Source organism: Silurus aristotelis (assembly GCF_946808225.1).
Source record: "Silurus aristotelis genome assembly, chromosome: 27".
Taxonomy (NCBI): Eukaryota; Metazoa; Chordata; class Actinopteri; order Siluriformes; family Siluridae; genus Silurus; species Silurus aristotelis.
Genome location: NC_139600.1, coordinates 11,323,186 through 11,337,022, shown reverse-complemented (window position 1 = coordinate 11,337,022; position 13,837 = coordinate 11,323,186). Strand labels below are relative to the sequence as shown.

Here is a 13,837-nt window from a genome sequence, read left to right as displayed (position 1 = left end):
TTTAACATAAATAAGCCGCACCTGTCTATAAGCCGCACTGTCTACACTACATGAATGAACTTTACACAGGCTTTAATGAAAGACACGTTACACACGGTGTAACTGGTGAAAAATGTTGCGCTTCCTTTAGGAGCATAGCGGTATTTTGGGAATAGCCTGCCACTGCATTTTTTCGCTATTACTGCATGTGTTCAAGACGAGGATTATGTCCTTATTATTTTCTGATGCGCATTTCTAAGTTTTTTTGACTAACCCGTAACGCTGTTGGCCAAGAAAAATAAAAAAGCACGAGTTTTGAAAACCTGTCTGTGCTTATATGATTTCTGTTGTAACTGGAGTTAGCGAGCTCTCTCTTTACCCAGACTCAACGCGGTACAACGGCTTGTATCTAAACAGTAGCCTACCAAGAAAGTTATTGTTCACTGTCTTCCTTCTTTCTTTCACAACTATTTCTCTCTGGAGTTTATCTTTTGGCATATTCGTGCGATTAAAAAAAGTTTTTTCTCCTGATGCCGTGCAGCTCAGAACACAGGTGAGGTGCGTTTTTATGTTATGGCACTCAGTTTTTTGGCTTGAAGTTTGTGAAACCGGGAAAACCCCAGGAAAAATCCATAAATAAGCCGCTTCGTTGTTTAAGCTGCGGGGTTCAAAACGTGGGAAAAAAGTAGCGGCTTATAGTCCGAAAAATACGATACTTTGTGCCAGTAGTTTGGGTCAGTGGTTGCAGTGGTGTTCTGGTGTAGTTGTAATGGTTTTTTAGTTCTTATATATTTCTTGCAAGCAGTATTAACAATTAAGGCAAAAGTTTAAGAATATCACATATAAATACTTTTAAAAAAATTGGTTATGTTTGATATTTGCCATTACATTGTGCAGCAAAGTCAGAAATTCCATTTCAATCAGGAAAAAGAAAACCCATTATGCTTGGGAAGAGTTTTATAGCTAGATTGGTAGTGATTAGCTAACTAATGCTAAGCCCAGTTACCTAGCAACTGTGTTCTCATGTCTTTAACCACATCAATGATGTGTATTGTTTATTTTCTTGCCTTCTTCATGTACAAAGCACAATTTTAGAGTGACATTCAAACAACCTTCAATTTTTTTCATAGTTTTGGTGTAATAAAATCTCTCTCTCTCTCTCTCTCTCTCTCTCTCTCTCTCTCTCTCTCTCTCTCTCTCTCTCTCTCTTTCTCTCTTTCTCTCTCTCTCACACACACACACACACACACACAAACATTAGAACTGAACACCTAGATCAAGCACCATTACCGTTAAATTTATTAGCAATGCAAAAGAACAAACATCAAAGTGAAATGAATAAAAAAGGAGAAATACTACAGAGACAAAAAACACTCCAAACAAGGAAAAGAAATTGATAATTAGAAATGTAAGAGGACATAGTAAAAAGAAAGAAAGCTAGAGAGAGCAAGGGGCGAGAAGAAGAAATGAGCGACACGCTGTCTTCCTTTCTGAGCAAACTAAAGGTGAGATGTGTGAAATGAAACTCCCTACGGCTCAGAGCTATGTGTGCAAATGTTTAATCGGCTGTTCGTGCACAGAGCAATCTGTCGTACAAACACATCAGGGCTTCATCAAGAATAGACGCACCTCCAGATCCGATCAGGTGTGTGTGTGTGTGTTGTGGAGAAGTGCAATGTGCAAGAACTAATGGCGGGCATGAATTCATACTTTGTATGGGTTTTACTGCGTAGGGGGTTGCGGGTTTGTGTAAAAGTCAAATTTGAACTGCGAAGTTCTGATTACATTAATTACTTAGGTAAAAACTTTGCAGCCATAAAGCATTATAACCAATAACCAACCTCTTTGAAAAATCTGTAACTGAATATTGACTACAACTACTTTGTGAAGAAGTGACTCGCACTTACCACCTTTTAAACTTTGAGAAATACTTCTACATATATACACTATATGGACGGAAGTATTGGGACACCTAGATTTTGAAGACACACAATTATTTAGGATTAGACTTTGGATGTATTAGCATAACATTTTCCCTTTACTGGAACTAGGAGACCCAAAACTGTGTCAGCATGACAATTCCCCTGTGCATATAGCCTGCTTTATGCAGATATGGTTAACATGGTTTGCAGTATATACCAATGAGCAAAAATCTACACTAGCACATTCTAAAAATCTTTCTAGAGCATCTTCCCAGAAGAGTAAAGCTCATTATATCAGTGAATGGGGACTAAATGTGGAATGAGATTTTATAACACAGGCATATTTATGAACAATGAGTAGATGAAGCGGAAGTACTCTTACCATAACAAAAGTTGATTTTCAGGGATTTTTTCAAGAAATCCAAGAGAATTCTTAATATCACTTTTGTTAATGTGGCTATAAACCTATTAATTATGTATTGTAATATCCATATTTTTTTTTTATCAGTATTGAATTCCCTAATATGCCTTTTCTCCTCTTTGTTTCTTTTTCTTTCTTTTGGTTTGAGTTCAGGCTGGAAAATAAATGTATTTTAAATTTATGAATAAGGTTCTATAAACATAATAATAATAATAATTATTATTATTATTATTATTGATGTTGTTATAATATAATATATAATATTGAATTTCCTGTGCTAGAAGACCTACTGACTGTGGACACTCCTTCCCTAAATTTTAAATAAATATCTCCTTACAGATATTAAGGAGATCCTTGTTAAAAGTTTTCTTTGTTGACTATCAACCCACTTTTTTATTGTTTATTATTAGACTCCATTATTATTAGACTATATTAGAGCAACCAGAGCTACTGTCAGAGCTGCTGTTATACAACACAACAAACCAACACTTTCCAACCAATTACATTAAAACCTCAGCAGTGGTTTAATAAGAGGGCAATTTTACACTCACCATACACACAAATTACACACATTTCTTCTTAGGTCATCTACATGTATTCTGTGTTACAATATTTTAATTTGAGAGAGTTTCTATGGTGCATCTGTGAATTCTAATTTTGCATGTTTATTGCTCATGAAAAACAATGTTTTATTTGGTAAATAAAGTTTTTTTAATTTTTTTGTTTACTAAATTAACAATTAATATTATTAATGTGCACACTTCACATTGAATGGTTTGATAAAGATTTGTGATCAGACATTTTACAAAGTGCTGCTAAAAGGAGTGTTTAAAAAAAACAAAGAAACTAAAATAAGAAAATATCTCTAGGTTACGAATGTAACCCTAGTTCCCTGAGGGAACTCGAGCTGCGTCGTAACGCTTTGGGAACACCCCTGCATTACGACGCAGCTCGAGTTCCTGAAGGGGAACGTCTCTGGGTTACGAACGTAACCCTAGTTCCCCGAGGGAACTCAAGCTGCTTTGTAACGCATGGGCATTCCCAAAGCGTTACGACGCAGCTCGAGCTCCAGATGGGGAACTATGGATTAACTCTAAAATAAAAAAAAAATATTGCACTGTGGTTCATTGTCAAATGCATGTACAATGTCAAATTGCAAAAAATGAGAATGTTGACAGAATATCAAGACAGTTGATGATACATTTTTGGCAATATTTTTCATTCTGATAGCAAAAGCAACTTGCGTATTGCCTAAGCCTTAATTAGCAGGAATTAAACATACAGCAAAGTTAAAAGCCATAATCAAATATTCCTATTCAGGTCTGTTTCTGTTAATACATATTTCTAGTCATAGTCTAAAACTTAAAGTTGGCTGCATCCTCAGAACCATTTCTTTTCATTTATTTGTGCAGTTTAAAAAACAAATGCAATGTGAAAATAAAAAGATTAAAAGTGATAAAAAATATACGTTATATAGATATATTCTTATTAAAATTCCTGAGAGCTTCTATTAAAAATATTTGTATTTAATCTTACAGTAGAAAAGTAGGCTTATTCTCTATGCCTCTTAACCTGCGTCTGAGACACCATTCAGTACTCAGTTGCTATTCATCGTGTGTGTATCAGTGTGTGTGTGTATATGCATTGGTATTTCATCACTCAGATCTACAGGATTCTCGTACACACCTTCTTCAGCATCGTGCTGCTGTCTTGCAAAATTCACAAACACCTGGGAGGGATACAGAAAAGAAAACGCTTTTAGATAATGTGTATCACATTATGTTTTAAAAAAAAACAAAAAACAATCAGATGTGTGTGTGTGTGTGTGTGTGTGTGTGTGTGTGTGTGTGTGTGTGTGTGTGTGTGTGTGTGTGTGTGTGCATTTTTGTGAGTGACTGACATGTCTCTAAGACATTCAGTTAAATGAGAGTGTGGATTTTGTGCTGTTTATTGGGTAAGCGCTGAGGCAGAACAGACAATTAACCTCTACAGTCTCAAACACACACACACACACACACACACACACACACACACACACACACACACACACACACACACACACTTTTTTTCTATTTTTTTCTATTGTAATTTTTGTCCTGTAAATCTTGAAAATCAGTAGGAGCTAGCGCTAATGGTGTATGTGCATGTTATCTTTATTTTCCTCAGATGAGAGGATAGGGGCCTTTTTACATATCTTTCTCTCTTTCTCTCTCTACCCCATCTCCATCTCCCTCTTCCTCTCTCTCTCTCTCTCTCTCTCTCTCTCTCTCTCTCTCTCTCTCTCTCTCTCTCTCTCTCTCTCCCCCCTCGCTAACATCCTCTATAAACAAAGAACCAGACTTTGTTGTATTATGTTTTGGACCCTAAAGGCCCCCATTGTTCAACCATTTTGTCTTCTAACTATCATCACTGCCACCTGTATCCTATTTCTCCTGTGGGTATATATAAAAAAATGCACTGTATTTATATAAAATGATCCCATTCTTGGTGTTAAATGTCTCTAAACCTGCCCTTTTTTGTCTTTAATGGCTGTCCCTTATGGGTCTTCGACATATTGTTTTTCCCCCTCAACTTGTTTGAATAAATTCTAAACAAACCCTGCAAATACTTTGACATTCATTCAATTCAGTTCATTTTTAAAGAGTTCTTAGGGGGTTTAACACCTCTTCCTTTGTTCACAGACAGTGTGTCCATCTCTCACACTGCTTACTCAATTTTGAATCCCAAGTCCCTGCTCGCTCTTTCTCTCCCTCTGTCAAACTCACATTCTCAGTGCTCGGAGTCGATAGTAAAATAATCATTACCCAACACTCTATTGCTATATTCTGCTTCATCATGTACCACTTGTTGTTAAGGTGTTCAGCTACTGAAATATTAGACATGTGCCAGGATGGACCATGTCCTGAATTTGAACCTGTTCGGTATATTTCTGTGTCTAACATAATAAAGAAAAATCTTTTCCGACATTTGACCTTGCTCTCACCTTAACCTTTTTTTAATCGAAAAATCAATGATAATGTCACATAAGTCCTACAAAAAGTCCTACAAATAAGCAACCGCTTGTTTTTGACAACTGCATCTGAAATTCAAATATGGCTTCCAATTTTCTGTATTGCATATGCTCACTACTATCGTATAAATGGCAAGGAATCCAGGAAGTTGTTTATGTTATAGTGTATGTTATATTGTTGCTCTTTTTTCACATACATCAACGTTAAGATTTGCATGTACAATTTGGAACTTTGTTTATGCGTGTGCTACCTGATCCAGAGTGGTTTGTGAGACTGAGTAGTCCTCTACTCCGAGTGTATCCTGGTTTCTGCTAAACATGCTAAAGATATGTGACAGAGCACCATCGTTGTGGGGCATCTGGTACTGGAGTGTGTTGTGGTGTTTCTCTTTCAGCACGCTACCGGGGAAGGTCAGAGTTACAAACTGCTCGACGGCGCTCAGGTCAGCCAGACCGCCCCTGACACGTACAATTACTGTGTAACCATCTCCAAACCTGCAAACACACACACACACACACACACACACACACACACACACACACACACACACACACATATATATATGTTACTACCTTTGTTGGGTATTTCCATTGAGTTGCACATTATTCTGGTGAAGGCGTTATACACTCATCCTCAATACTTCAAAGGAAACCAAATAACACAAAAATACATGGGAAAAAAAAAAGGGGAATATTTTACATTTTGAGAAAAAGAAAATTGTAGGTCTTTATTATTTATTTTTTCTGTATTCAAACAAATGATGAATAAATGCAATATACACGGACTGCACAACAGTGTATTAATACACTAGTCTTATGTGAAGCACTTATTTTGGAATAATTGTTCTTGTTATATACAACCAGTAATCTATTACAACAGTTGTAATGTAGACACCTTCTGTCCAATCAGATTGGAGAATTCAACAACACTGTTTGCAATGTGCTAAAGATATCAGATATTACAAAACACAATTTCTACAGTTTGCACTAATCCAAATATCACACACACACACACACACACACACACACACACACACACACACACACACACACACACACACACACACACACACAATATTTTAATTGCACATCAGAGCAACTAAACGAAGTTATGGCGAACATCTGTGTGCAAACCCATGCTGTGGCTGATGTGAGGATAGTGCGAGGAGCATATGGTTAATATTATCCAGCTCTCCATGGGCTTCGAATTTTCTATGCAAAATACACACACTTTTTTTCCCCCTTCAATTCTCATCTCCCTGTGTTTAGATCCACATCCGCCTAAATACTGATCTTCCAGTTAAAGTTTGACTGAATTTATCAATAGATCCTGCTGTGTGTATGTGTGTGTATGTATCTGTTTGTGAAACAGTGCTCCTCTTGTTAGTTTGTCATTAGAGCTCCCACAACCTGCTGTTTTCTGCTTAATTAATCCCCTAATGTTTTATTTACTCATTGTGATATGTGTTACGAACAATTCGTAAGTCATGCACAGGGAAGCAGGACTTATTGCACACCATTTTGTGTGTGTGTGTGTGTGTGTGTGTGTGTGTGTGTGTGTGTGATGTACGTTATGATGAGGTAGTACATTATGATAAGCTGTTGGCTACTGTATTTATTTCAAGGGCAGAGTGAGACTTCATGTGGAACTGGAAGACAGGCCACGCCTCTATTACTAGAACTGACCAGCACAAAAGCTACATCTCTTTCCTCTGGGACTGAGAGATACCTGGCCATGCATCCTTCACTAGTATTGACCATTTCAAGGCAATACTGCCCTGACTAATACTGACAGTTATTGAGGTCACACCTCCTTCACTGGAATACAGTTTTAATTCTCTGCTTTCCTTCCTTATTTTCATAGCACCTCATTTTATTCCAAGTGTAGAATGAGTTAAAGGATAGAGTAGTTGCTAATTTAGACATTTTTGCTTAAAAGCAATTTGAATGAATTCAGCTGTTAGTCACATGTTCATTCATACCTTTATATTCAGAAAGTGCTTTATCCTGATTAGTGTGATGGTGGATGTAATGTTCTAGTCCATTACCAGGCACCATTCACACATGTTCTTTCACACATGGGGACAGCTAAGAGTTTCCAAGTCAAACGAGAGGCTTGTTTTTGGGGAGTCAGAAAAACCCTGAGGAAATCCACATTAATGCTGGGAGAACACAGAACAGTTCTTTATACAGAATTGACTGCATTGATTATTTAAAATAATAATTTAATAATTTTATATTTCTTTTGAATAAAGAACATTGAAACTTTTTGTACCGGCCACACATAGTGTAGGTGTACACCCCACTAAAAAGTATTAAACTTTCTATTAGGAAGCACTGGAGTACAGTGTCTCTGATCCTGAGGCCTTCTACCTTCTGCTAATTAGATTCCTGCAAGGGCATTTTAAAAACTGATATGTCCTAAACAATGGCAGCTGATTGAATTCAAGGTCATGGGATGAAGAACGTAGATGTAACGAATGAAGCAGATTTTAATTAGAGTTTTGAGACGCAACCCTTGCTTTCATTGCTGGTTAAAACTGGGCCTCACTTTCATTCTCAGTAAAGTTTTAGCTTGTGTTTGTGTCAGTAACAGTAAAAAAGACAAGAACATGAAGTCAGTTTCTTTACTGGTACTGACAAACATCACTAGAGGCAAAAGATATATTACATATAATTATTAAATACATATAATTATTAAAATTAAAATAAATAAAAAAATAATTAAAATCCGAGCATGGACTCTGCCACATCAGGAAAAAAAAACCCTACATTTCTTTCACTTAATGCACCATTAGGACATTTCTGAGCTGAATAAAATCAGAATATATCTATGAAATCCTTATGGATTTAATAAAACTAGAACTCATCAAACTGATAGCATTAGACTTTACTTGCTGCATGTCTCGACCTTGTCTCATAATCTTAGAATCAAACTGTGTTGTTTGTCTGACAGGGACGGTCACATGCTTCACACTTAAGCAGGTTCAGAGCTTTTAGGTCATGGCAAAAGACTGTAATCAGCTAGGTCAATTATAGAGCATGTGCATTTTACAGGCACCGAGTGTAGGCCTGTCCTCACATCATATTCTGCTCTGATTTATTGACTTTACCAAAGTGACTGTCTGTAGGCAGGTCCAAATATTAGACAGTCGTATAACACTTTCTGTGTACTCAGCATTAGTGCACTATGTTAAGGGCACTTTGTAGCTTATTGTTATGAAGAAGAATAAAAAAAATGGTGGCTGAGAGGACAGACGAGATGCTCTAGTGACAAGAGTGGTAAAAAAGAGATTTGATTGGTAAAAGACAGGCTTATGGGGATTTTTTATTGGACAACTCTGTATTTGTGTTTACTCAGAGGCTGATGGAGGCGGAGCTATAAAAGATTTTACGTTTATAGAGTGATTGATTAAGATGAGTTGCGGGTCTTTTTCAAACATCAAAAGCCTGTGTGTGTGTGTGTGTGTGTGTGTGTGTGTGTGTGTGTGTGTGTGTGTGTGTGTGTGTGTGTGTGCAAGAAATAACAGGGGGAAAAAAATCCATAAATGAATAAGTAATAACACAAACAGGAAATGAAATTTTATGCAGATAAAAACAGACATATTTGCAAGGTCAGGTTTTATGAAATCTTCTCTTGGCTCAAAAAGTTGCATTTCACCTTCTTCCACTTTCTTTTACTAGATGCTGATTAAGTCTAATAACAAACCAAACAGCAGGTAAGGTAAAGTGAAAACTTTAAACCCTTCTAAATCATTTCAGATCCTAAGGGAGCTCGAGGCCCTGTACACCATCCAGGGCCAGGCCTCCCACTCATTTATTTGTAGTCTAGACTGCACACTTCAAAAAACAATAAACCCCCTAGAGAACTCCATCCCTTAATCTTGGAGGTGTGGAGCAAAGAGTAAATCGCATACCAATATAATTATGCTTTATACATATTTGCTGAGGATTACTTGGAATTTCAAAGTCCTTTGATCCAGTAGAGGATAATGCTTATTGAAAAGAATATTCCCCTGAAAACATCTGTGGGGTCTTCACACAGATCTTATGCTACAACGGGACCACTATTTCCACTGCAGGAACAAGCAAGGAATACCATTCCTCTAGTCCATTTTTTATGGGTTCTTTGAAGTACATTACATACTCTTGCAATGCTATCCTTTAAGATGCCTAACTTAATAACTAATTTAAAGAAGGTAGGATCAATGAAGGAACTTTTGAGGCAAAGATGTGACATTTTTTTTTTACTTTAATAGATTCTTCTTTTTCTTCTTCTGTTTCTTCTTCTTTCTGCTTCTTCCATCAGGGTTTGCCACAGCGGATCATCTGTCTCCATACTACTCTGTCCTTTACATCTACCTTTTTCAATCCAACTACCTGCATGTCTTCCCTCACCACATCCATAAACCTCCTCCTTGGCCTTCCTCTTTTCCTCCTTCCTGGTGGCTCCATCCTCAGCATCCTCCTATCGATGTAGTCATCAAGTTTATTTCTATAGCACTTTTCACAATGGACACTGCCTCAAAGCAGCTTTAGAGAATTTAAGAATTAAGGTGAATGAATTGTATTTATCCCTGATAAGCAAGCCTGGGGTGACTGTGGCAAGGATATATGTCCTATGTCCCATGTCCCTCCTCTGCACCTGTCTAAACCTTCTTAATTGAGCCTCTTTTACTTTGTCCCCAAAACGTCCTAAATTCGCTGTCCCTATAATAAACTCATTTCTAATCCTGTCCATCCTCGTCATTCCCAATGAAAATCCAAAATTCTTCAACTCTGCCACCTCTACCACAGTCCTATAAACTTCCCTTTCACTCTTGCAGATACCCTTCTATCACAAATCACTCCTGCTATCACTCTTCCCCACCCACTCCACCCTGCCTGCACTCTTTTCTTCACTTCTCTAACACACTCTCCATTACTACATTACTGCACTGTTGACCCCAGGTACCTGAACTCCTCCACCTTCGCCACCTCTTCTCCCTGCAACCGCACCACTTCACTGCCCTCCCTCTCCTTCAGACACATGTACTCTTACTTCTACTGACTTTCATTTCCCTTCTTTCCAGCATCTACCTTCACCTCTCCTGTTTCCTACTCTCACCACAAATCACAATATCATCTGCAAACATAATAGTCCCCGGAGACTTTTGCCTGACCTCGTTGATCAGCCTGTCCATTACCACTGCAAACAGAAAAGGGCTTAGAGCCGATTCTTGATGCAGTCCAACCTCCACCTTGAACTAGTTTGTTGTTCTTATTGCACACTTCACTGCTTTCACACTGTCCTTATACATGTCCTGCACCACCCTCACATACTTCTCTGCCACATCTGACTTCCTCATACAATTTTACTGCTTCTCTCACAATGCAACTCCTTCTGACCTTCTCTATACTTCCCAATCATCATTCTCAAAGCAAATATTGTATTTGTAGTGCTCTATCTCAGCATGAAACCATGCTGTTGCTCACAGACTGTCGCCTCAGCTCTCAGCCTGGCTTCCACTACTCTTTTCCTATAACTTCATGGTGTGACTGATCAACTTTATTCCCCTGTAGTAACTGCAGGTCTGTACATCTCCCTTATTCCTAAATTACCGGTACCAGCACACTTCTACATTTCGCAGGCATCCTCTCACCTTCCCAAAATTTGTTGAACAGCCTAGTTAAAAACTCCACTGCATCTCTCCTAAACATCTCCATGCTTCTACTGGTATGTCATCTGGTCCAACCCACTTTTCCCTCTTTATCCTCTTAATTACTGCTCTCACTTCCTGCTTACTAATCCTATTCACTTCCTGCTTCACCAACTCCACATCATCCAACCATTCTCTCTCTCTCTCTCTCTCTCTCTCTCTCTCTCTCTCTCTCTCTCTCTCTCTCTCTCTCTCTCTCTCATTTTCCTAATTCATTAACTGCATAAAAAAAAATACTCCCTGCACCTTCTTAACACACTCTCCTCACTAGCCAACACATTTCCATCTTCATCCTTTATTGCTCTAACTTGCAGCACATTCTTCTCAGCTCGGTCCCTCTGCCTGGCCAATCGGTACAAAATCCTTTTCTAGTCCTTAGTGCCCAACTTCTCATACAGCTCATCATATGCCTTTTTCTTTGCTTTTGCTGCATCCCGCTTCATAAGCACTGATGATATTTTTCATCACCCCTTCAACTTTAACTTCCAGCTTCACGTACATCACCCTATCAGAAACTCTATCCACCTCCACTACACTCTTACTGTACTCTTGTACCCTCACCTCTACTCTCCTACACTTCTCCTTTCCATGCACTTCTACACTCCTACACTTCTCCTTTCCATATCTGTAGACATCTTTTCCCTATCCTTCTCCTTAGAACAAAAACACTGAAAACATTAAACACTTTCTTCAACCAAGAATTCCACTTTCTGGGTACTAGCAACTTCCTGGTAACTTAAATTTACAGTGAAAGTTTTTCACCGCTAGCTAAATTCGGCTACCAAATGTTCCTTCTGTTGGTATTTGATTAACTGAGTTGTCCTATAAAATAAACACTGGCTCCAAACATTCCCCTTTATTATCTGGTTTATAATGTTCAGTGTAGCAGGTCCAAACCCAGGGTCCTGAATACACCCTTGATAGGACACCAAACCATTGTCGAGCAGCAGTTTTAGTGTAATAGCAAAAACATATTTACAAGAGTGTATAATCATTTTAGTCTGGCCTTATGAAGAAATCGTATAATGTGTATAAGCAGTGATATTCTTTCCTTCATACATTCCAGTTGGAATCTAGGATCAAAGCGCCAAGTCAACCATAACCCCTAATATATTAGTATTTAAGAAGTTGATGCTAAGAACCTTTTACTGAAAGACAAATTGTTGAAACATTATTTTCCCTTTAATTATCGTATGTATGTATATATATATATATATATATATATATATATATATATATATATATATATATATATATATATATATATATATATATATAAAATCACGTCCTCATCAGTCTCCTTGTGTTTTTCTTTCTTAAAATGAATAGGTCGTAATTCAACAACATAACAAACACAAAGTATAATGACTTCTGTCATGAAGACTCTCCCATGACTGAAAACCTACTGACTGTGATGTGAAGTGCTGACACTCAAGACTAAGACTACTTTTCTCTGCTAAGAAAAGACTTCACAATATTATTATATTATTCTGTATGTTTTCCACTAGTATTCGAGGCTTCACTTTAGAAAAATGAAAATAAAACAAGGACATTACTTTAAACTGTCTGTAGTACATCTCCCACTACTTCTACTATTTATATTGTAGAAAACACATTTTTAGATTTCAGAATTCAGCAGCCTGGTGCTATCATATGAATGATTCAGTTCGCTTATACTGCTCGCTATTTGTGTTCAAGAAAGCTTGACGTGTGTTTCTTTATTTAACCTGGTCAGGAATCCATTATCAGAGTGTGTGACGATGTTACTGCATGTGGGTCTATACGCCTGTGTATGCACATGTGTAGGTATGTACATACTGCACTCCATGGGATTTGGGACTGAAAAACAAAAAACAAAAAAACAACAGCTGTTGTCCTAGAGGTGGCAGCAAAAGAAAAGGAAGAGATAAAGCAATGAACTGAGAGAGGAGAAAAAGATAAGGTGATGTAATAAAGGGGAGGAGGGAGCTCGCCACTGCTAAGTGGTGAGGTGATGGAATGTTCCAGCAGTCTCTGTTGTCAGACACACATAATTGTTCACGAATCAAATGAATTAAACCATTCCAAACTGCCTTTGGACGGTAAAGGTGATGAGAATATCACACGTCATTTTTGTCCCCTGCTTCCTCGTTTACCTCCTCCAAAGTGTTTTCACCCAAAACCCGATCTGAGCCATGCTATCCCCTTTAATACTCCAGTAAACACACGAATGATTTCAAGATGAGGCTGCTCTTGAAACACACACAAACAGCCACACCAGGTTAGAAAATGGGAGTTGGGGGTTGAGTGAGGGGGTTTAGGGGTGGTGACGAGGGGAGAGAGAGACCAGGGGTGGAGGGATGAAGAGACAGTAATGGAAAGATGTAGCTTTTGTCCCAGTGTGAAGCCGCACAACACAGCATGCTCTCAATGAGGGAGGAATACAAGTGCGAAAGAAAAAGAGAGACCTAATCACTTCTTCACTCATTAAACACACCCACGCCTCCTGAATCATTAATTACTAAAAGACAGGGGAAAAAAAAGATAGAGAGCATGTACAGGAGAAAGAGGGAGAGAGGGGTAAGAGTGAACTCTGTATGCATCTGAAAAGTAAATGCATACAGAAATGAGAATGATAGAGATATATGAGAAAAGTAAAAAGCACAAGAAAAAGGCACTCACACACACACACACACACACACACACACACACACACACACACACACACACACACACACACAGCGACCTCCTACCCTGTATGTGACATTTAGTGTTGTACAGCTCTCACCTTTTATGTTAGACATATGGGCACAAGCACAAGATATGA

The 13,837-nt window shown here is 38.1% G+C and overlaps 1 protein-coding gene across 2 annotated transcripts in view; it reads right to left on the bottom strand.

Annotated features, from left to right (window-relative positions):
• Window positions 1-3,009: 3,009 nt before the first annotated feature.
• The window catches only part of LOC310721233 (phospholipid-transporting ATPase ABCA1), a 168,797-nt gene continuing 157,969 nt past the window's right edge, over window positions 3,010-13,837 (bottom strand). The window contains exons 49-51 of one of the 2 annotated variants that reach the window (XM_083532641.1): window positions 5,584-5,827; window positions 3,404-4,051; window positions 3,010-3,187 (exon numbers count right to left, since the gene is read on the bottom strand). In XM_083532641.1, the coding sequence (XP_083388767.1) occupies window positions 3,920-4,051; window positions 5,584-5,827 (376 nt within the window). In that variant the 3' untranslated portion in view covers window positions 3,010-3,187; window positions 3,404-3,919. Of the gene's footprint in view, window positions 4,052-5,583; window positions 5,828-13,837 lie in introns of both variants that reach the window. The other variant, XM_083532640.1, reaches the window with a different exon arrangement.